General features: G+C 49.3%; 1 protein-coding gene across 2 annotated transcripts in view; it reads left to right on the forward strand.

Moving 5' to 3' along the window:
* The first annotated feature begins 451 nt into the window (after nucleotides 1-451).
* Nucleotides 452-21974, forward strand: part of ALDH16A1 (aldehyde dehydrogenase 16 family member A1) — a 40412-nt gene continuing 18889 nt past the window's right edge. The window contains exons 1-14 of one of the 2 annotated variants that reach the window (XM_081885903.1): nucleotides 452-1732; nucleotides 4393-4778; nucleotides 7573-7675; nucleotides 9663-9789; nucleotides 10618-10796; nucleotides 10985-11062; nucleotides 11969-12153; nucleotides 12776-12928; nucleotides 14239-14436; nucleotides 15177-15275; nucleotides 15625-15761; nucleotides 16502-16607; nucleotides 16734-16903; nucleotides 18268-18435. In XM_081885903.1, coding sequence (XP_081742029.1) covers nucleotides 925-1732; nucleotides 4393-4778; nucleotides 7573-7675; nucleotides 9663-9789; nucleotides 10618-10796; nucleotides 10985-11062; nucleotides 11969-12153; nucleotides 12776-12928; nucleotides 14239-14436; nucleotides 15177-15275; nucleotides 15625-15761; nucleotides 16502-16607; nucleotides 16734-16903; nucleotides 18268-18435 — 2897 coding nt within the window. In that variant the 5' untranslated portion in view covers nucleotides 452-924. The remainder of the gene's footprint in view (nucleotides 1733-4392; nucleotides 4779-7572; nucleotides 7676-9662; nucleotides 9790-10617; nucleotides 10797-10984; nucleotides 11063-11968; nucleotides 12154-12775; nucleotides 12929-14238; nucleotides 14437-15176; nucleotides 15276-15624; nucleotides 15762-16501; nucleotides 16608-16733; nucleotides 16904-18267; nucleotides 18436-21974) is intronic. The other variant, XM_081885902.1, reaches the window with a different exon arrangement.

The raw sequence follows: 21974 nt of genomic DNA on the forward strand, positions 1-21974 counted from the left end.
GCGGTCTCTGCTGGCTGGACTCGCCGCCTCTCACGTGGGTGTCGTTGACCATCCGAGCTCTAAAGGTCTCCCTCTTCACGGCGGCCCGTTTCAACTATTACTGTTACTTAAGTCTGCATTTAGGAAAAGGGACGCGGAAGAACTACCGTAATAGAGCTGGGATCCCCTGTAGAACCCAGGAGTCCGACCGATCCTTGCTGCAGCGCAAAAAACACCCTTAGAATGGGAAGCAAAGTCTCGCCCGTGCTCGAATCCTGACAAAGCTCCCGCTTCGCTCCTTTCTCTCTCTCGTCTCGTCTGAATGTCAATGCACCTCTGCATCCCAACCCCGTGTAGGACATCCTCTCCGCCCCTCGAGAGAACACTAACTGGGGGATTATGCTGCGGATATGCAAGCCCCAAACTATGCTTTTCTTGCTATCTTGCTGGGCTGCAACTAGACTAGCTATACTTTGGAGGAGGGGGGGGGCAGTCCGTGCCATGCAGGGATCTGCTGCGTTGAATGAGCAGAGCGCCCGAAGGAGGCGAGGTAGACGAAGCTGCGCTCGGACTCCTGGGTTCCCCGGGAGGTTCAGCGCCCCGCTCTCTGCTTCGCGGGAGCAAAGAGAGGTTCTCTTCCAACAGGCGTGGCCGAGCGGCCCGATTTGAATCAGGGTCATATGCATACTGCGCGCCCATTGGCCAGCGCGCCCGTGGTAAGTCCCACCTCGGGTTACGTGCTACCGCGGAGGTACCCGCCCCTCTTACTCCGCCTCGCTCGGTCTTCTGGGTTAGGGAGGGGGCTATATCCCAGTATGCACCGGGGTTAGGCTCCTCATTAAACCGAGCTGGGGGGGACCCCCTATTCCATTTCATTTTATGATATGATTGCTTTTATTATTTTATTTTTATTATTATAATCGCCGGTCCTTTCCCATCGCGGGCATGTCCTCGCCTTCCCCTTCTTCCTTCCTGGGCCCCAAGAGCGCGGATCGCCCCAAAGTGCCGCGCACCCGGGCAGCCACTTGGAGCCACCGGGAGACGCTGGATTTCCTCGCCCTGTGGGGGGAGGAAGGGATCCAGACGCAGCTGAACCGCTGCCACCGGAATGCCGACGTCTACCAGTGGATCTCGGAGCGGATGGCGGAGAAAGGCTATTTCCGCGACGAGGACCAGTGCCGGACCAAAGGCAAAGACCTGAAGAAGAGTTACAAGCAAGCCAAGCTGCAGGACGGCATCGCCCGCCAGAGGTGCCGCTTCTTCCACGAACTCGACGCCATCCTGGGCAGCGGCGGGAGCGGCAACGGAGGGGGCGGAGGAGCGGCGCCCTGGTGCCAGGTGGTGATCAAGGAGGAGAGCGACCCCGAGCTCGACTCCGAGCTCCACGAGGACGAGTACGCGTGGACCCAGGTATCCGTGACCGACGGCAGCGACGGGGATCCGCAGGGCGAGCCTTCCTCCTCCGCGGTAGCGGCCGCCGCCGCCTCGTCGTCGTCCTCCTCCCAGGCAGGGGTCGGGGGCTTGCTCCACTCCGAGGACCCGGCCCTCCACCACCACGTGGCAGGCGGGATCGTCAAGGAGGAGAAAAGTCCCGGGAGAGAAGAGAGCGGCCTCCGGGGCGGAGGGGGAGCCTACCTCTATGGCCAGGAGGACGCCCACGTGGAGACCCCCGGCGGGGCGGACCAGCCTCTCCTCCGCCGGGAGAGCCGGGCGCACTTGGAAGCTCCTTGGAGACCAGGGCTGAACCGGAGAGGTGAGTGGAGCGAGAGGCGGAGTTTTTGGATGGGAGGAATATATGTGACACATGATTTTATTTATATTTATATCCCGAGGCTCCTCTCCGGAGAACCCAGGAGTCCTGGTCCTCAGCTCTTTACTATTCGGCCCTCTGCTAGTGCTGCAGCCCTGATGCCCAGGTTGTCAGAATTGCCTTGCACTCTGTTCCTAATGACACTGAAGCCAGGAATCCTGTCTCTCACAGCTTTCCCACATTTCCACTCCCAAGGTTTCCCCAATAAATGGCTTCTTTCTACCTGGCCTGGGAAACCCTGATGACCTGGCCACGCTCCCTTTTCCTGAACCCACCTTCCCAACGTGGCATCCCTTCTAAACCCACTTCCTACTGGAGAACCCAGGAAATCTTGGCAGCTTCTTTTCCACCCACCCATCACCCACCCGCCTTCCTGATTATCTGGCTTGACACTATTGGCCACCTCTACCTTTCTTGAGGCTCAGGATTCTGGGGTAGCTCTTTCCAAAAGCACTACATCCCTTTCCTAAGGCTCCTAAGCAGTCCTTCCTTCACCTTCCTGCTGACAGCTGCTAGGCATCACCACCTTCCAGAATGCCCAGGATTCCTGTCTGGCTTTCAAACTCCCTCCTTTCCGTGGGCACTGAGTTGCCTTAAGTGGTCATTCATCCGCTCTGCATAGCAGAAGGTCCCAGGTTTGGTCGCCAGCATCTGCAGGTAATGCTGGAAAGATTTCTGCCTGATAACCTGGAGAGCTACTGTCAGTCAGTGTGGACAGTATTGAGCTAGACACATCCAGTGGGTCAGACTCGGTATAAAGAGGAATCTGTGCCCCGCAGGAATCTTGGCCCATAACCTTTTCCTTCAAACTGGTCTCTGCCTAGTCTTTTTTCTCATAATAGGAACCTAGACATGTGCTGGTTATTGGGCTCTGATGGCCAAAGGGATGCTGAACTTAAAATCCTGAAAGCTTTCCTAAAATATCTATGTGTATTGGAGCCGATCCAGGCTAAAAACCAGGAAACGTAAAAAATACCAACCTATTAATATCCCAGCCAATATCCTGAAATCACTCTTTTTTTAAAAAAAACAACACAATTTTGCATCCTGTTCGTGGTATCAGTTTGTTACTCCATGGTCTGTTTTTGCTACTGTATTATATCTGGATGATGAGAGTAAGTGGAATATCATTGGAATGCGAAATAGAGCCTTGTATTTTAAGGCGTTACCCATTCGCCTTGGGCAACAAGGACAGGAAGGCAGGGAAGTGAGTGGGTTGGTGAAGAAGTGATGGAACCTCATCCATCCTCTGTGCCCAGTGTAGGAACAAGACAAGCTTCCAGAAGAGGGAAGCCCCTTCACAGAAATGCAGTCTGCTTCCGGAGGAGGAGGGTGGGCTTCTCTGTATCTGCCCTCCCCACCCTCAAGGCTAGTACATTTGTTTTTTTGCAGGCCAATAACGTTAGTGGGCTTATGTACAAAGCTTGTCTAAGAAGCAAAGAGGCACAGGGGCCTCTTAGGATGAATGAACCAACTGCGTCTTTATGAGGTCATTCTTGCCCCACTCTTTTCCATCTTGCATCTTGGTCTCTTTTTTTAAAAAAAAAAATCAATATAATGCCACTTGGGGTGTGATTGGACTGCTTTCCAATTCTTAAATATTTTCTGGGAGAATGTAAGGAATCTACAATTCATAGCTACGCTTCATGAAAGCAGCCTTGCAGGTTACTTAATCCATGTAACCCATGTGGGCAAGCTGTTGGCCTGGAGAATAGAGGAAGAGAAAAAGAACCAACCCTCAACTTTACACAATTATTATTATTTAATTGCCAGAGGTAAACGGGCAAGTCGAAGTGATCAGCAGTTGCCTGTACCGCACTGAGGCTCTAAGCCAGGGGTCAGCAAACTTTTTCAGCATGGGGCCGGTCCACTGTCCCTCAGACCTTGTGGGGGGCCGGACTATATTTTGGAAGGGGGAAAAAAACCAAAATTACTATGCCCCACAAATAACCCAGAGATGCATTTTAAATAAACAGACACATTCTACTCATGTAAAAAGACGCTGATTCCCAGACTGTCTGCAGGCCAGATTTGGAAGGCGATTGGGCCGTATCCAGTCCCCAGGCCTTAGTTTGCCTCTTAGAGATGGGTTGGATTTTATCCTGGTTTATGTGTAGTTTTGTCAGCTGACCTGATGGTGGTGCTATTTCATATAGAATCTGTGGTACTTTATTCCCCCAATGGTGCCATTGGGCTGGGTTGGGTATGTGATATCACATATAGAGATCATAGAGTTGGAAGGGAATCTGAGGACCATTTAGTCCAATCTCCTGGAATGCAGCAATATGCAACTGCCCCTTATGGGGAATCAAACCTACAACCTTGACAATGTGAGCAATGTGCTCTAACCAACTGAGCTATCCAGCTTCGAGATAGCTGTCTGCTTGAGTTTGGGCCCAAGCTCCTTAGGGCTTTCAGCACCACAACCTCAGAGTTGGCCCATTGGCAAATTGGCAACAGTGATCCTCTGCAGATAAGGAACATGTTTCTGGTAGCTTGCTGCTGTGAGCAGTCCTTGCACTAATTGCAGCTTCTAGAGCAGATACCAGGGCAGCCCCACACAAAGCATGTTGCAAAAATTAAATAACTCCTTCCCCCTGCAGTTTTCTCCAGGCCACGGACCCTGCTGAGCACCCGGGAGAAGCTGGCTCAGCTCCGCAACAGGAGGAAGAGGCCCCGGGAAGACAAGTTTGACGATCTCGTGCGGGACATCCGGGCACACTTCCGGGAGAGGGAGAAGCTGTTCCAGGGCTTGTGGGAGGAGGAGAAAGCCCAGCGGGAGAAGGACCGGAGGCTGTGGATGGCTGAGATGGACTGGATCCGGCAGATGTGGGCCAAGAGCCAGAAGGAGCGAGAGGCAGCGGGAGACGGCAAGGAGGCAGATGGGCCTCGGCAAGTCAAGGAGGAGAGCTGGACCAGGGAGCTCTGCAAGGACCCTGAAGGAGGACCTCGGAAAGACACCAGCGTTCAAGAGCCCCTCCTCTTAAAGGTTGCCTGCGCTGTAGCAGCCTGATAGGACCTCTGCTCCTTTTTCGGAGAACCCAGGAGTCCAGATCCCCAGTCCCCACCCTAAGTCAATTTTTTCCAGTTCCTTAGGATCACCAAAGTGCCCTTTTTTAGGGCTTCTCCGATCTTATTGCTATTATTTATTTGAGAGATATCCTGCCCTTTCTCCCAAAGGAGCCCCAAGCAGCAGGCACAGCAGCAATAAAACCTCTTAAAATAAAACCTGAAAACAGCTTTTGGGAAAAATCTGAAAGCATTGTAAAAGCCTCTTAACCAGTGATCTCAGGGTTATAAGTCATCAGTGGTTGGTGCCCATTGTGTCGGTAGGGCGGAAGGCAGGGAGTCCGTCAGTAGGTGGCGCCAGAGACAATGGCAGGCCAGCTGATTCTGCTTTTGCCCTCCTCTTCCTGCTGAGTTCTGTAAAGGCCAACACTGAGACTAAGGAGGAGGAGGCCATCCTCTGGACTGGTTGTTGTCAGTAAAAGGCAGGCAGGTGGGGATTGGCAGAGGGCAGTGAGGGTGGTGGGGCAGTGCCCCACTGGCCTTAAAGGGCCAGCCTCTGTTGTGTTTGGCAGTTCCATGAATGGCTGTAGCCTTAAAACCCTTGATCGTTTAAACAAAATATAAGTAGAGGCTGTGAACAAAAAAGAAAGCAGAGACCCATGTAATCATTGTGGCAGTAGATTATTTCTTTCTCTAGATGTGTTCTTTTTGAAGTGACCTTGCCAATGTGGTTGAGTCTCTGTCTCTGGAGCGCAGAGGCAGGTGGATCTGTCAAAATACAGCAAGCACATAATGACCAAACAACAGCCAACAATAGGAAGGGCGAGGGAGAGGGAGAGCATGCATGCATTCACCCACCTATAGCTGGAACAGACTGTAGACCCTTGAGTAGGTAAATGAGAAGCTGAGCATTCAGGTTAACACCCCTGGACTTATGTCTCCTCCTGTGGTCTCTAAGCAGCGCACATTGCAACTCCCTCCTGCCTCATCAAATCGAGAGGCTGGTCTGGGGCGCAATGGCTGGAAGCCTTTGGCCGACCCAGTGATGGCACAAGTCTCAGGGCCCTTGCAGGATGCCTCAATACCAGGCTGTTTATCCACCAGCCCATCTGTCTTCTGTGTTCAGTTTTCCGTGTGCTCAGTCGTCTTCCCGGTTTTTGTGGATCGTTTTTTATAAAAAGAAGCGCACCCAAAACCCACATTTTAAAAACATGCATTTCCAAAAAATACACATTTTTCTGTGTATTCCTTTCCAGAAAATATGCCTTTTTTTTTTTTTGCACATTTTCTGAACCAAAAACTCATCATAGATTTAATCCTATCGATAGTTGTGTTTCCATCCAAATAAATGGCTGTATACACACAGCACATTTAAAGCGTACACACCCAATAATCCTGTAGTTTAAGGATGCTGGGAATTGTAGCACATTGAGGGATACACTACAACTCCCAGGATTCTTGCTGTGTGTGTGTGTGTGTGTGTGTGTGTGTGTCGGTGCTTTAAATGTATGTTGTGTACCTAGCCTAAGTTCAGGTTTAGCAAATTAGGCTTGAAGTGTAGACTGAACAAATTCATCCTCCCGTCCCTACACCTGGCCCAGTATTGTCTGCTCTGTCTGGCAGCCCCTGGGGGGGGGTGTCAGTGGTCTTTCCCCATCACTGGCTCTCAACCAGGGTTTGAACCAAAGCATGTGGTTGGCTGTCCCTCTCCTGCCAGGTTCTAGCATCATTGTTGGTCACCTTCCACTGATTCAGACCCTTGGCTGATCTAGCTCAGCATTGTCTACTAGCAGTGGTTTCAGGCAAGGCTCTTTTCTGACCAGAGATATCGGGGATCGAACCTGGGGCCTTCTGCATGCAAAGCAGATGCTCTACCACTGAGCTATGGCCTCTTCTTCGCTTGATTAAGGAGTTCCATCACTGCTGTCCTTTGCTCACTTGACCTAAAAATAAGCTCCTTTGATCTGGTTTAGTTCCAAATTAGCTTGCACAGGATTATGCTGTTGGTTGATTAATCGTTTAAGCTTTAGCTGATTGGATCCATTAATTAATAGCTTGGGTCTGTATAGATTTGCATATTGAAGTACTTTCAGTTGTGGGGTGGGATGGATGAGTACTTCCTGTGAATTGCAGCCGGCACATGGCCTCCATCATTTCTCCAGTGAAAATAGGGACATCCCATTCCACAATGATAATTTTACCATTTATACCCACACATGTTACTGGGGACCCCCGGCCACTTTGGATAGCTTCCGACATATAAAAACATAATTAAACATTAAACATTAACAAAACTTACCTATACAGGATTGCCGAGGATCAGGGATCAGATAGCTCCAGACCATCCAAAATTTCTCCAATGAAAATAGAGACTTCTTGAAGAAAAGTGGGACATTCTGGGATCAAATAAGAAACCGGGATGGCTTCTCTAAATCAGGGACGTCACTGGAAAATAGGGACACTTGGAGGGCTTGTGGCCATATATTGAAAGCGGCATTGCTTTTTATGTGAGGAAGAATGTGGGGAAGACATCTTCTGTTTGCTTGTTTAAGAAGGGCTTATGCAGCCTTACAGGCACAGTTAAACTAATTTCTTAAAGACATGCAGAAGCATCCAATTGCAAAATAAACACGGCGGCAGTTTTAAAAGCCCAGCACACTTCTGGTGAAACATTCAAGTTCTTAAGGTCTGTTTGAAAAGAAGAAAGATGGAGTACACAAACCTGGGTGTCCCTTTAATTTTTCGTTTTCTCTCCCCACCCCCTTACTTTTTAGACCTGGCTGGAATCCCACGGCCGTAGTTTCGGGCATTTCATAGGCGGAGAATGGCTGAAGCCGGACGGAAGGGAGACCTGCACCACCAAGAATCCTACCACAGGTAGAGGCAGATGAGATGAGCTCCACAGCTTAGGGGTTGCCACAGAGCATGCCCTCCCCTGCCCCCTCCCCAAGCTTCTTGGGGAAGCTAGAGAGCCAGTGTGGTTTAGTGGTTAAGAGCAGTGGTCTCGTAATCTGGGGAACCGGGTTCGATTCCCCGCTCCTCCACATGCAGCTGCTGGGTGACCTTGGGCTAGACACACTTCTGTGAAGTCTCTCAGCCTCACTCACCTCACAGAGTGTTTGTTGTGGGGGAGGAAGGGAAAGGAGAATGTTAGCCGCTTTGAGACTCCTTCGGGTAGAGATAAAGCAGGATATAAAATCCAAACTCCTCTTCTTCTTCTGTAGACAACCAAAAGAGCTTCTCCACTGATTTTTACACCCATGAGGGTCTCTGTAGGGAAAGAGGCAGTCTGTGTGGGGCCTGAATTGTTTAGGGCGTTAAACACTAATATGAGCATTTTGAAACAAAGTGGCAGCCAAGGCAGCTGTTTTAAAACAGAGATCTCGATGGAACTCCAGCCAGTAACCTGTCCACTGCCTCTCTGTCAAATGGCTTTTCCTGAGTCGTCTTCAAGAGCAGCCTCATGTAGGCAGAGAGTGCATTGCAATAACACCACAATATCCAAAAGGTCTCTTGCAGATCATCCAGGGGTCTCCCAGTGGATCCCAAACTGCCTTCTGTCCATTCCTGTTTCAGATGCTGTCAGATAGTCAAACAGATTAATATTCCTGGTTTTTTAAGAGACAGAATCTGACGCTGCTTTTTCTTTTTAACATAGAGTTCCAAAAAGCTGCAGGGGTGTCTGGTGGGGCTGTCTGTTATTCTTTGTGTGAATTTTAAAGCTCAGTTCCTGTGATGTTCAGAGATGAAAAAGCTATCTGTGCAAGCAGTGGCTTGGATCTAGATGTTGTCCTCCATCCATACAAGACTTTTGATCTAGCAATGGGAATCTTCCTGGTGGAAAGAGGCAGGGAAGCTCCCCCTTCAGTCCCCAGCACCACCTCCTACCCTGTTCCAGAGGTTCCCTCACCCCACCCCAACAACCCTCTGGAGCAGGTTTTTGGATGGCGGAAAGTGTTGCGGGGGGGGGGGAGGGGAATTGGCAAAGGAACCTCCTATACCCCAATCTTCTGATGGTAGTAATGGTTAGATCCAAGCTGTTTTCTATTTGCATATCTTGGTTCTGAGAGCTGCATTGGCGTGGATTGGGCAGGGAAGGTTAGGATGGGCGGGAAACACATTGCAGAGCTATTAACCAAGGTAAGCTGAGGCTGAAAGGCTGTTTCTGAATATTGATATTACCCAGGTGTAGTCGTTTTCCAGGGGCCTAGTGGCACCTCCACTGCCCTTCTTGTTTCCAAATTGGAATGGTTGTTACTGCTTTGACCAAAATAGTGAGGACTAGAACCCTCTTCTCTCTCTTCTTCTTCTTCTTTGTCTTCATCATCGTCTTCAACTATCAGATTCTTCTTAGCTTAAAACAGGGATGAGCTGTGCCCCTCCATAAGTTGTTTGGGCTCCAACTCCCATCAGCCCCAACCAGGCTGACCGGTGGTCAAGGATACAGTGGTACCTCGGGTTACATATGCTTCAGGTTACATACGCTTCAGGTTACAGACTCCGCTAACCCAGAAATAGTGCTTCAGGTTAAGAACTTTGCTTCAGGATGAGAACAGAAATCATGCTGTGGCGGTGTGGCAGCAGCAGGAGGCCCCATTAGCTAAAGTGGTGCTTCAGGTTAAGAACAATTTCAGGTTAAGTACGGACCTCCGGAACAAATTAAGTACTTAACCCGAGGTACCACTGTACTGGGAATTGCAAACCAACAGCATCTGGAGGGGCTGCAGATTCCCCATCCCTGAAAAGGCTTCTGCATCCTTCCTTCCACATTGTGCTGATGCCTTTGCAGAGTTTACGATTTGCTATAAAACCAGCCCTGGGAGTGGTGAGAGAGAGCTCTTCTCCTTTCTTCCACACCCCACAGGGGAGCCACTGGCCACCACCCTTCAGGGCAGCACAGAAGACGTGGACGCAGCGGTTGATGCTGCCACCAAAGCGTTCGAAACTTGGAGCCAGCTCCCTGGCCATGTCCGGGCCCGGCACCTGTACAAGTAAGTGGCCAGCCTTTTCTGACTCGTGAAAACTTTTCCTAGGCTTCTTTTGTTCCCTCCTATAAAAACTGTGCAAGACACTCTTTCAAAGTTTGGATAGCAATAACTTTTGCTCGCAGTGCCCTTTGCACTTGTTAGATTCAATATACACGTACAAGGCAAGCAGGTATTACTTACGTTACTAATTTGTTATATAGATTTATCAGCAAGACTAGCGTTCTTACAGACACGGACTTAATTCCCAGGCAGGCAGAACAGAGCAGGCCTACTGCTCAATTGCTCTTAACAACACAAAAAGACTGTTATTAGCAGGTATAGCTGTGTCAATTTGCACAACTGCCTCAGGCACAAGGTATCGGACCTCACAAGGTCTTTTCTGGGAATGTTGCAACCCTTGTGAGTATCAGCCCTTTACGGTGGTACCTCGGGTTACAGACGCTTCCAGTTACAAATGCTTCAGGTTACAGACTCCGCTAAGCCAGAAATAGTACCTCGGGTTAAGAACTTAGCTTCAGGATGAGAACAGAAATCTGGTGGTGGTGCAGCGGCAGCAAGAGGCCCTGTTAACTAAAGTGGTACCTCAGGTTAAGAGCAGTTTCAGGTTAAGAATGGACCTCCAGAACGAATTAAGTTCTTAACCCAAGGTACCACTGTACTTAGCATTTTGGATGCTCATCTCTCACATAAACAGGCGACCTGCTTCCTCTTCTTCTCTTAAGGTGTCACTGCTCCCCCTTTTTACTATGAAATATACAAAGGCCCTTTACGTATTCTCTGAAGCCTACTTACACTTGACTGGTAGCCATCTCTTCTTCCTCCTCTACCCAGCGTGGCCAGGACCATCCAGAAACACCAGCGGCTCCTCGGTCTCCTCGAGAGCCTAGACAGCGGGAAGCTGATCCGGGAAGCCCGAGATGCAGACCTGCCTTTGGTCGTCCGCCATTTTTACCATCACGCTGGCTGGGCCCAGCTGATGGAGGTGGAGATGAAGGGCTGGAAGCCTCTTGGTGAGTTGGAGGGGCTGGATAGTGTTCCCAGGGCAGAGAGGGGCCTCCACCTCCCTCCCTCCTTGCCCCACCTTTCCCCGCTGAACATGGCAGCACCTCAGCTCACTGCCCTCTTCCTGTTTTTTTTAACACTGCGGTTTCTAATTGTGCCCAGAGGTCCGATAAAAACCCAACCTTCCCTCCAATAGGTGTCGTGGCAGCTCTCATTCCCAGGAGTTTCCCGCTGCTGACTCTGACTTGGAAGGTGTGTCCGGCGCTGGCCATGGGTATGTGAAATGGAGGGAGGGCAGTGGGAGCATCTGTTGACCCTGAGAAAAGTGACAAAAGTGGCACAGCGGTTAGACTAGAGCTGGTGGGACTCGGGTTCAAATCTCTGCTCAGCTCGCCGGCCGACTTGGAAGAAGGCTCCACGGTTCTGTCAGTTTTCTTGAGCTCTAGTGACAAGTGGGGATGTGGAGAGTGGGAGAATATCTCGCCCTCCCCACCTTTCCCCCACCATTTCATACTTTTGCAAACCTTTAGCAGGCGCCCTCCCAAGTCAACGGCATAAAAATGGTTTATATTGCATTGACATGCTGGCTTATTTTTCCACTATTAAAAAAAACAGAGACGTGGAAACTGGAGCTGTAAAATATCAGGGCACGGTGTATTCCATTGGGATAACTCCTGGAGCATAGGAGCCAACTCCTAGGGACCGAGGTCCCTTCGGCTCCCCTCCCCAATAAAATATTTGAGGGGGCCAGCCCCCCACAAAGTTGTTGAGCATTGCCTTTCATGCAGCATGTCTGGTGATCGATTATGCAGGGCTTTACTGGGGCCCCCCAATTTTTTTATTCAAATTGACACCCCTGTGAGGCACAAGTGGCCTCTGGCCTGGAGTGCTTTTCACCAGTTTTGACTGGTCGCCTTCCTGCATCCCCATATGGATGTGAACCTCCTAGTTCCAGCTGAAGGGAAAACAATGTGCCTTTTTGCAGCCCTAGCAAGCGAGGTTGTAAACAGAAAACGGGGGACCGGAATGTGTGATTCTAGCCTTTGCTCTCTTTCCTTGGTTGACCAGGGTGGAGTGCAGACTACAAAGCTGGATATTTCCTTTGCTTTCTTCTTCACATCTTCTCCTTTTCTCTCTCTCTCTCTTCCCCTCAACCTGCCCCTCGTTTCTTGCCATATAGGAAACACCATAGTCCTGAAACCAGCCAGCACTACCCGGCTGACGGCTCTGCTCCTGGCTGAGGTTTGCGCCCAGGCTGGGCTCCCTCCGGGGGTCCTCAACGTCATCACAGGCGACCAGGGTCTGGGAGAAGCTTTGGCCGCCCACCCAGGCATTGACAAAGTGGCCTTTGCTGGCTCTGCTGAGGTGAGTGCTTCTCTCCCCTCAGAGAAGTGGCTTACAATAGCCCTGGTCTGGGGCCTTACAATTCCGGTATCCATTACCCTTCAGAGAGCTGCAACATTCTGTCCCTGCGGCTTATGTATTAGTGCAGTTAGCATGCTCCTTTGCAGCTGATGGATTTGCAGAAATTTTGCTTTTCCATTTCCTACGTTTTTGATGCAGTAGCAGCCAGCACTGTTCACATGGCTTCTTTCCTGCTGGGTTGCTTCTACACACCAGGTGGAGGAGGGGCAGCAAGGTTGGCGCAGGGCAAATTCCATGGCAGAGCCAATCCGGTGCTCCCGCCAGCAGGTATTCACCGCGCTAACCACTCCTCTCCCCTTCTCCACCTCAGTATGCTACAGCAACTCTGATGGTGGGAGGCCGGGTGAGCAGCACAGCCCCGCCTTGCTGCCCGTTACCGATTAAACGTTGATAGAGAGTTATATGTAGGGCTTGCTGTTTCCAATGCCGAATTCTACATTGTTTGGCCTTGACAAAGTGATGCTCCGAAAGGCGGCCCATGAATATTTTTTAAAAAGTGTGCCGCCTTAAATACACACAAAGCCGTGTTCTCATGTGCACAGACCCTTTACTATCGCTTCAGGTGGGCCGCAGCCTGCGCCGGGCCACCGCTGGGACTGGCAAGAAGCTGTCTCTGCAGCTCGGAGGGAAGTCGCCCTTCATCGTCTTTGACTCGGCTGACCTGGACAGCGCCGTCGACGGGCTAGTAGATGCCGTCTGGCAGAACTGGGGGCAGGTAGGTTGAACTGGGGGTAGGCAGACTGAGGCCTAGAACTGGCATTTTTTAATTATTATTATTATTATTTATTGAATTAACATACCGCTGGGGGCCCTTCCTTTCTACCGCAGAGTTGGCACCTAGTAGCCTGCGAGTCTGGAGCAGCCCCTAAATTTTGCCAGGCCTCTGGTAGGCGTTTTGGCTCTTGCTGAGGAGTGGGAGCTAAACACGGCCCTCCCAAGCCTCTCGGTCTGGCCCTCGGGATTATTTCCAGGCCACACTCCCTCCTTCAGGCAACATTGACCCTACTTCCCACCCACCCCTTGAGCGTTTTTGCCTGACTGGAATGAAGTCCTTGAACTCTGGATAACTCTTCTTCCTTGCCTGGGTGGAGGATAGAGAGGGATGTGTGTGGATCTGTGTGGAAAGAACTGTTCGCTACGAAGTTCGCTCCAAGTTTTCCTCTGGCGTGTGGCCCTGGGAAGGTTGCCCAGAAAGGAATGTGGCCCTTGGGTTTAAAGAGCTTCCTCACCCCTGATGTAGTAGGAATTTTGTCACGTTTTCAGCCATGTGGAAGAGAAAATGTTTCTCCAAAGCTGGGCACGTGTTACCACATACAGTGGTACCTCGGGTTAAGTACTTAATTCGATCCAGAGGTCTGTTCTTAACCTGAAACTGTTCTTAACCTGAAGCACCACTTTAGCTAATGGGGCCTCCCGTTGCCGGGAATTTTGCAGGAAATTCCCTTATTCCAGCGCCATTTCCCGCTGCTTCCCGCTGCTATCCCGGATTGTTAGATATCCCATAGACTGTCCCCGGGACAGGTGAGGTTGCTGATCCCTTCTTTTCGAGGCTGCTGATCCCTTACTTTCAAATCTGAAAGTTGACAGCTATGACTGGGCGTCGGGCAAAGCATGCGACCGAGCAGGGTGTTTTATCCCCAAGTTGACCATGGTCGTCGTGTTGGACATACATGGCCTATAGCAATTGCATGGCTGTAAGCATATACAGTAGTACCTCAGGTTAAGTACTTAATTCGTTCTGGAGGTCCGTTCTTAACCTGAAACTGTTCTTAACCTGAACACCACTTTAGCTAATGGGGCCTCCTGCTGCCGCCGCGCCGCCGGAGCACGATTTCTGTTCTCATCCTGAAGCAAAGTTCTTAACCTGAAGCACTATTTCTGGGTTAGTGAAGTCTGTAACCTGAAGCGTATGTAACCCGCGGTACCACTGTAGAGTGCAACAGGTTTTTTTTTGGGGGGGGAGGGAGTATTAATTCAGTTTAAATCAATTCTCTCAAGATGTTGGCATTTTCCTCCCCTGCTCAGACCCAGAGTGCCGGGTCTCAGCTGCTCCTGCAGGAATCCATTGCCAAAGATTTTGTTCAACGCCTGAAGCGCCGAATGGGGCAGCTCCGCGCGGGGGACTCTCTGGACAAGGCTGTGGACTTGGGAGCCTTGGTCAGCGAGAAGCAGCGGCATGCCATCGAGGGCCTGGTGGAGGAAGCTCGAGCGGAAGGCGCTGAGGTGAGGGGCTTGGGCCTCTTGGGGCTTCTGGAGAAGAGGGGTGGTCTTTATGGCCACACACACACCATATGTTTAAGGTGTTGCGATGCTGCTTCAAACAGACATGGCTCAGAGGATCGGAGAATTGTAGAGCTGGAAGGGAGCCTGAGGGTCATCTAGACCAACCCTCCTGAAATGCAGGAATCTTTCACCCAACGTGGGGCTCAAACCCATGTTCCTGAAATTAAGGGTCTCATGCTTTACCACCTGAGCTATCTTGACATGGTTCCCCCCAAATAATCCTTGCGGTGGCAGGGTGTAGTTTCTTAAGGGGGCTGAGAGTGGTTAGCTGTCTCCCCTCACAGAGCTACGACTCCCAGAATTCCCTGTGAAGAGGGGCCAGTTGTTAAACCACTCTGGGAATTGTAGCTCTTGCTCAGGCGCATGACAAAGCATTATTCCGGCAGGCATTTTACAGTAGCGTTTCCGCTTCTGTTTGGTTTTATGACGATTTTATTGTTCTGTATGATTTCTTTTCTGTACACTGCTTAGCAAATAATTAGCAGAAGCTTTACATTTTAAAATGTGCAGTTTCAGAATGCTTTTGGCATGGCCTATTCCTGGATTTTAATTTTTTTAAAAATCACCTGGCTTGTAAAATATGTCGCCTCCTGATTGTTTTGCCATTTTAAACTGTGCTATGCTCTTGGGCATCTCAGTGATGCGATATATAGAAATAAATCATTTCCCTCCCCTTTTAGGTTTTCCAGGCATGGGCCTCCCTCCCTTCAAGTAGGCTGTTCTACCCTCCGACCTTAATCACCGGCGTGTATCCTACCTCCCGTTGTGTCAGAGAAGAGGTAGGAGGATGTGACTGCCAAGACTTTAGTCCCATAGTTTTCTGGTTGGTGTGAGTTCCCCCACCCCCCCCCCCAAAAAAAGATTAATCAAGGGATATATTAGTTGTTCATAATTGTCCACTTGTTGAGCCTGTCTAGGAAATACAATTAACCAATAAGAGAAAGGAGAAGGGAGCCCTCTTTTGGCAGAAATCAGTATTACCACATAAAAATACTGTTTACCAAAACTCTCTGGAGGGCCAAGTTTGCCTCTGCCTGCATTCTAGGATTGGACTTCGCTGCATGTCAGAACCTAGAATCCTCTTCCTCCCTCCTCCCTCTTGTTCAAAATTTGTTTCGTGTGTTCCAGATCTTTGGCCCTGTTCTGGTATCATTGACTTTCCGGACAGCCAAGGAGGCGTTGGCATTGGGGAACAGCACCCCCTATGGGTTGGCTGCCAGTGTGTGGACGGAGACCCTTCCCCTGGCTCTGGAAGTCGCTCACAGGTAGGTTTTGTCACTCCAGTCTAGCTTTCCCAACCCACTAACACAGAAGTTTGCCAATCACCCAAGAGACTGTCTCTGATCTGGTCCATGCCTGCAGTAGAACAAGGCGGTAGAATCATGAGGTGGTAGAGTGAAATGTTTCACTTCAGAATGCAAGTGGGGAATAGCATTTTTTTTAATGGTCTTCTGCTTTATTTTATTTTTAAAATCTTTCCTGCAAGTAAAACAAACAAGCAGGGAGAAAGGCTCTAGCCCAGGGGTAGGCAACCTAAGGCCCGGCGGCTGGGTGCGGCCCAATTGCCTTCTGAATCCGGCCCACAGATAGTCTGGGAATTAGCCTGTTTTTACATGAGTAGAATGTGTCCTTTTATTTAAAATGCATCTCTGGGTTATTTGTGGGGCATAGGAATTCGTTCATTATTATTATTTTTTCAAAATATAGTCCAGCCCACCACATGGTCTGAGGGACGGTGGACCGGCCCACGGCTGAAAAAGGTTGCTGACCCCTGTTCTAGCCTATCCTGTTCCATTTTGTGCCTAGTTTTGCCTTGCAGATAAATGCCCTTCGCCCCTGTGTTCTGAAGTGGTACGGTCCATTCTGCCACCAGGCTTTGCACGGACTATGCAACACAATGTGAGGTGTTTTCCAAAATGCCTCGAACTTGAGTTCCCTCAGGAGATTTAAGGAGCCCTCTGTACAGGGCCATCCTTCTCTGACCCTCTCCCATCCGCCTCCCCAGTTTGCAGGTGGGGACTGTCTGGATCAATGGCCACAACATGCTAGATGCTGCATCTGCCTTCGGGGGTTACAAGGAAAGCGGTTATGGCCGAGACGGAGGCAAAGAGGTTAGCAGGAGAAGCTGGCTTCATGCTGGCGCAGAGGGATCTCTGGGGTCTGGCTCTGGTTTGGTGGGGGGGGGGATACAAAATAAAACAATTTGACTTTTCAATTTTATTATCTTCTTTGCTCAGGGCCTTTTTGAGTACGTGAGACCAAACTGGCAGGCTCGCCCGCATCCCGGTGCTGTGGATCTGGACTTCAAGACCTTTGCTACCTCACAAGGGGCTGAAATCCCATCGGTTGCTGCAGACAGTAGAGTCCCACGTTCCTCAGCGTCTGACCTGGAAGGAAACATTCCAAAGTAAGGGTGTATTGGGCCAGATCCAAACCTCGCATTCAAAGCATGTGACTCCCCACTCCACCCCCCCCCCAGAAATAACCCTGGGATTTGTAGTTCTTTCATGGGTCCTTGGAATTGCAGCATTATGAGAGGGTAACTACATTTCCCAGGATTCTTTGGGGCTTTAAATGTGCTTTAAAGGTATGGTGCGGATCTGCCACTTAGAATGTGCCTGCTTTCACTGTGCCCCTACTCCAAACCCCCTCTCCAGAATTATGCTTTACATGTAGGAACTTGGGTTGGGGGGGGGGGATTTGTTTGGTAAAGTAATGCAGCCCAACCAGGGTGGATAAAAATCAATGATTTTTAAAATTATAATAATAATAATAATAAGACCCATTTTTAAAAATTTAAATCAGATTTTTATTATTATTTAAATTGGATTTTTAAAATAAAATGCTTTGGGGGGGGGGGGGAAATCTTTCTAAAGATAGTTTTCTATTTAAGTTACATTGTAGTCCAAAGGCTATTCATCAGGAAATAAGGATTTGTTTTAAGTTTTTCACGTGTGCTAAAACTAAATCTAAGTTGTTGTTTTGAATTGTTTAAGCACATCAGTTAACAAACATGGATAAATATGCAATAATGTTATTGTTTTAGTTAAATAAATTGTTTAAATTGTTATTAAGGAAATTATTATTTTTCTCCTTCCAAGAAAGTACAGAAGAAAAGTTGTCCAAATATAAACAGTTAAACCTCACAATAATTTCATAATTATCTATGCATTTCTAATACAGCAGTATAGCCAAATCAGTAATTTTTGATATAACAGTAAAAACTACTCTGAAAATTAGTTATTCCAAAAATGAAACCTTCATCTGGTTGTAAATATTAAGATTATACTAGTAAGAATCAGTCTTTCTGGAAAAAATTATGATTTAAATCAAGTCTTACTGACTACAGATTTAAATCGTGATTTAAATCAGTTTGATTTAAACTAAATCCACCCTGAGCCCAGCCTCAAGAGTTCTTGAATGCCCTAATCCTTTGCAAGCCCTTCCACCTTCTCTTTTGTGCTTATGCTCAGCACAACCGCTGGAATGGGTGGCTTCCTGAAGAGATGAACTGAGGAGAAGGTGTCTTTTTTCACTGTGAGAATAGGGTTACACAGGCCTTTTCTTACGATCTTAATTCGCAAACTAAAAGTCTGGGAATTAGGGGGTTTGTGTAGTAGGGGCTGAGCAAGAAATCTGTGCCGTTTTGGACTTTGTGACAAAAGGCGACATTCAGGAAGTGTGGCGTTTTCTCTGAACCAAGCAGCCCAGTGAGCTAGCGGCACAAAATGCTGGGCCTTTACCCCTTTCCCTTCTCCTCTGTGATGGCAGTGTGGACCGAACCTACAAGCTGTACTACGGGGGTGCACAGAAGAGGCCAGACTCCATGAGTTCCCGAGCCATCCTTGACCACGCTGGCAAGATAGCCGCTTACGTGGCAGACGGGGGCATCAAAGACATCCGTAATGCCGTGGAAGCCGCCCACAAGGCTGCTCCGGGGTGAGTCTGAGCAGGGGAAGGAGGTGGGAGGCAGAGGAGAGCCACTGCCTCAATGGCTGTCAGGTAAGCAGTGGTGCCTTCAGGGTGGGGCTTGAGGGTTTGGCCCCACTCAACAGAAAGGGCCCCCAAAATGCAGACATTTTACCATTCAAAGAGGACTGTCCACATTAAGTCCATAAAGGCCTCATTCACATTTTTTATTATTATTATTATTCCGGAGGCCCATTTGCAACATGAAAAGAGCGCAACCTGCAGCGGCGCGTCTGCGCACACGCAGGTTGCGATTCGCCACTTCTGCGCATGCACGTGACGTCAATTTGCGCCTCTATGCATATGCGAGCGGCAAAACCCGGAAGTAACCCTTTCCAGTACTTCCGGGTCGCTGCAGGACGTAATCTGAAAGAATGTAACATGAGGTATGACTGTATTATTATTAAAATTGATATACCGCCCTATACCCGGAGGTCTCGGGGCGGTTCACAGAACAAAATCAAAACATAAAACCACAAAATACATAATCAAAATAAAAACAACAACCCAATAGCCTCCCCCTCCCCCCTCCCCGCTTTTTTTTAAGGGCATAGGATGTCAACCATGATACCACTTTAAACAGCCATGAATTTCCCCTAAGAATTCTAGGAACTGTAGTTAAGGGTGCTAAGCGTTCTTCAGAGACCCCCTATTCACTTTGCAGAGCTGCAATTCCCAGAGTGGTTTAACAATCAATCCCTTTTCCCAGGGAACTCTGGGAATTGTAGCTCTGTGAGGGGAATAGGGGTCTCTGAAGTGCTCCCAGCACCCTTAACAAACTACACTTCCCAGAATTCTTTGGGGGAAACCACGGCTATTTCAAGTGGTGTCATAACCCTTTAAATGTATGTGGTGTGGATGTGGCTTATGTCCAGAGTGCAAAAGTGCTTCACTGCTGCTGCACTGCAGGTAAGACTATTCAGTCCTAAATAAATAACTTGATGTAACAGGAAATACAAAAAGCTCTGCTATGGAACTGTAAAGCAGGGGGTGCATTTGTTCTCCAAAAAAGTTTCAAGTTTGAGCAGTGGGACGAGGTCTCCAGGGTTCATGAGGCCCCAGATATACCTTTATAGTTTTGCCTCTGTTGTAATACAGTTCAATATATTTTACATGCATTTGGAGTCATTGATGAATGTACAGTATGTCACTTTTAAATAAGAAAACCCCACTTTGATTAATTATCTGATAACGAAGCATATCCTGCAAGAGTAACAAGTCTTTAAAATGTCTTAATTGACGTGAGAAGATTGATTTGCTATGAACTGCTCTGTTTACAAGAACAGCAATTATGCATTGCGGTGCTTCCAAGGGAGGCCAGGGGGCAGAACTCTCCGGAATTGTGATAGGCTCTTGTGAACAATTTTGGCACATGCACACAAACAAAAAGAGGGAGGCGAATCACTCATAGCATTGCGGCTCCTTTGTTTGGCCAGGTTTTTGATTTCTTGAGTCAGAGACAAGTTTTTCTTCGCCGTGATCTTGACAAACCAACAGAGGCAACGGTCTTTGCCATAGTCTTGGGGAAAGATTGCCATCCTGCCCCTTGAGTCAGTTGGACTGGCCTTCTCCCTACCTCCAGGCTGACAATGGGCGGCCTGGGTTTTCAGAAGGGCTTCCTGCCCCCCCTGCCCCCCTAACCTAACATACATAGGCCTGGCTGCCTCCTGCTGAATCAAATAAATTGGTTCATCTGGAGGTGGGCAACTGGATCCATGCAGCGGGTGGGATCCTTCTCTCCTCTGCCAGTCGCCTGATGCCACAACCAGGTGACCTTTTGGATCTTTCTAAGCCCTCTGTGCTTTGAAGCTGCAGGGGCAGGAGGCGACCGGTCTTCCAAAGCTCTCTGATCCCCAAGCTGCCACACACAGAGCTTTGTGCAGGGGCTTTGCTGATTGGCAGTGCCTGCGAAAAGGCAATGGCAGTCGCCTTCCAACTGTTTTCACCTGTCCCACAACCTCAGGTGTGTGGCAGGCTCCGCCCTGTTCCCCTTCCAGGCATTCCGAGGCATGTCTGCAGGGTGCTGACAGACGTGCAAGTTGAGAGCCTTGCAAAGGCCTGTTTCCTGATCGCGTGCGTTTGCCACAAGGTCGCTTTTGAAAGGTACTTCCAGGCTTCTTTAAATTGGCCTTGCATATCGGACCTTCTGCATGCAAAGCAAGGGCTCTACCATTGAGGCAAGGCCTCTGAAAGCACCACCTTGCAGCAGTGGAACTGAGCCTGAACAGTGCCTGGGCCTGGGGATTTGCAGGTCCATTGTTCCATAGCACAAGAAAGGTGAGGTACAAGCAGGGATGACGCGTCCTGTTTTGCCACTTGAGAAGTGCCGCCCTGCCCTGTGACACTTGGTCTGCTGCACTGGCGCAGATTTCTCCTGGTGTCGCATGATTTTGGCGACATCTTGCCAGAAATCAGTGCTGATGTCAGTGACTGAGGCATCAGGATGCCCATATAGGTGCTGTCTCTACCTGAGGCAATGGCTTTACCCCACCTAATGTCTGGGCCGGCCCTGGATGCATGTGTAGGAAAAACCAAAGGAAAATCCAATTCCAAAACATCTCCTTCCTCCAGAACATTTCTTCCACATGTGGACACACAAAGCCCTAAACGCCCAAATAACCAAAGGAATGCCTTTCCTTATTTAGGCTGGGCTTTCCTTTCTTGGACAGGATGGGAAACTTGTAGGCCTCTGGAAGTTGGTGGGTGAAAACTCAGCCCCATCCAGTGTGACTAATGGCCAGGGATGCTGGGAGCTTCATGCATGGATGGTTATTCGTTTGGTACACTGCCCTTCCTCCCAAAGGAGCCCAGGGCAGCAGACAACAGATGATAAAACAGTAAAAAATTATGTGTAAGAGAATGCAATACAGCTGCAGGCAAAAGACGATCTCAGTTGAAAAGCCTTGTGGAGAGATGAAGGCTGTAATCCAACAACATTCTCTATTTACTGGCACAGGTTGGGGAGAGATACGCCTGGGAATCCCTATACTAGTAAAGTAACTTGGCTGGCTTTGGGTGCTACACAGAGCTCCTTATAATAATAATAATTTATTATTTATATCCCTCCCATCTGGCTGGGTTTCCCCAGCCACTCTGGGCGGCTCTCAACTGAATATTAAAAATAATACAGCATCAGACATTAAAAACTTCCCTAAACAGGGCCGCCTTCAGTTGTCTTTTAAAAGTAAAATAGTTGCTTATTGCCTTGACATCTGCTGGGAAGGCATTCCACAGGGCAGGCACCACTACCGAGAAGACCCTGTGCCTGGTTCCCGGTAACCTCACTTCTCTCAGTGAGGGAACTGCCAGAAGGCCCTCGGCGCTGGACCTCAGTGTCTGGCCTGGACGATGGGGGTGGAGACGCTCCTTCAGGTATACAGGACCGCGGCCGTTTAGGGCTTTAAAGGTCAGCACCAACACTTTGAATTGTGCTCGGAAATGTACTGGGAGCCTTGGGCAGGGGATGGGCTCTTTCAGCTGCTCTGCCTCAGAGCAACTAGGCCTGAGAG

This window comes from Podarcis melisellensis, assembly GCF_964234715.1.
Source record: "Podarcis melisellensis genome assembly, chromosome: 13".
In the NCBI taxonomy this organism is placed as follows: domain Eukaryota; kingdom Metazoa; phylum Chordata; class Lepidosauria; order Squamata; family Lacertidae; genus Podarcis; species Podarcis melisellensis.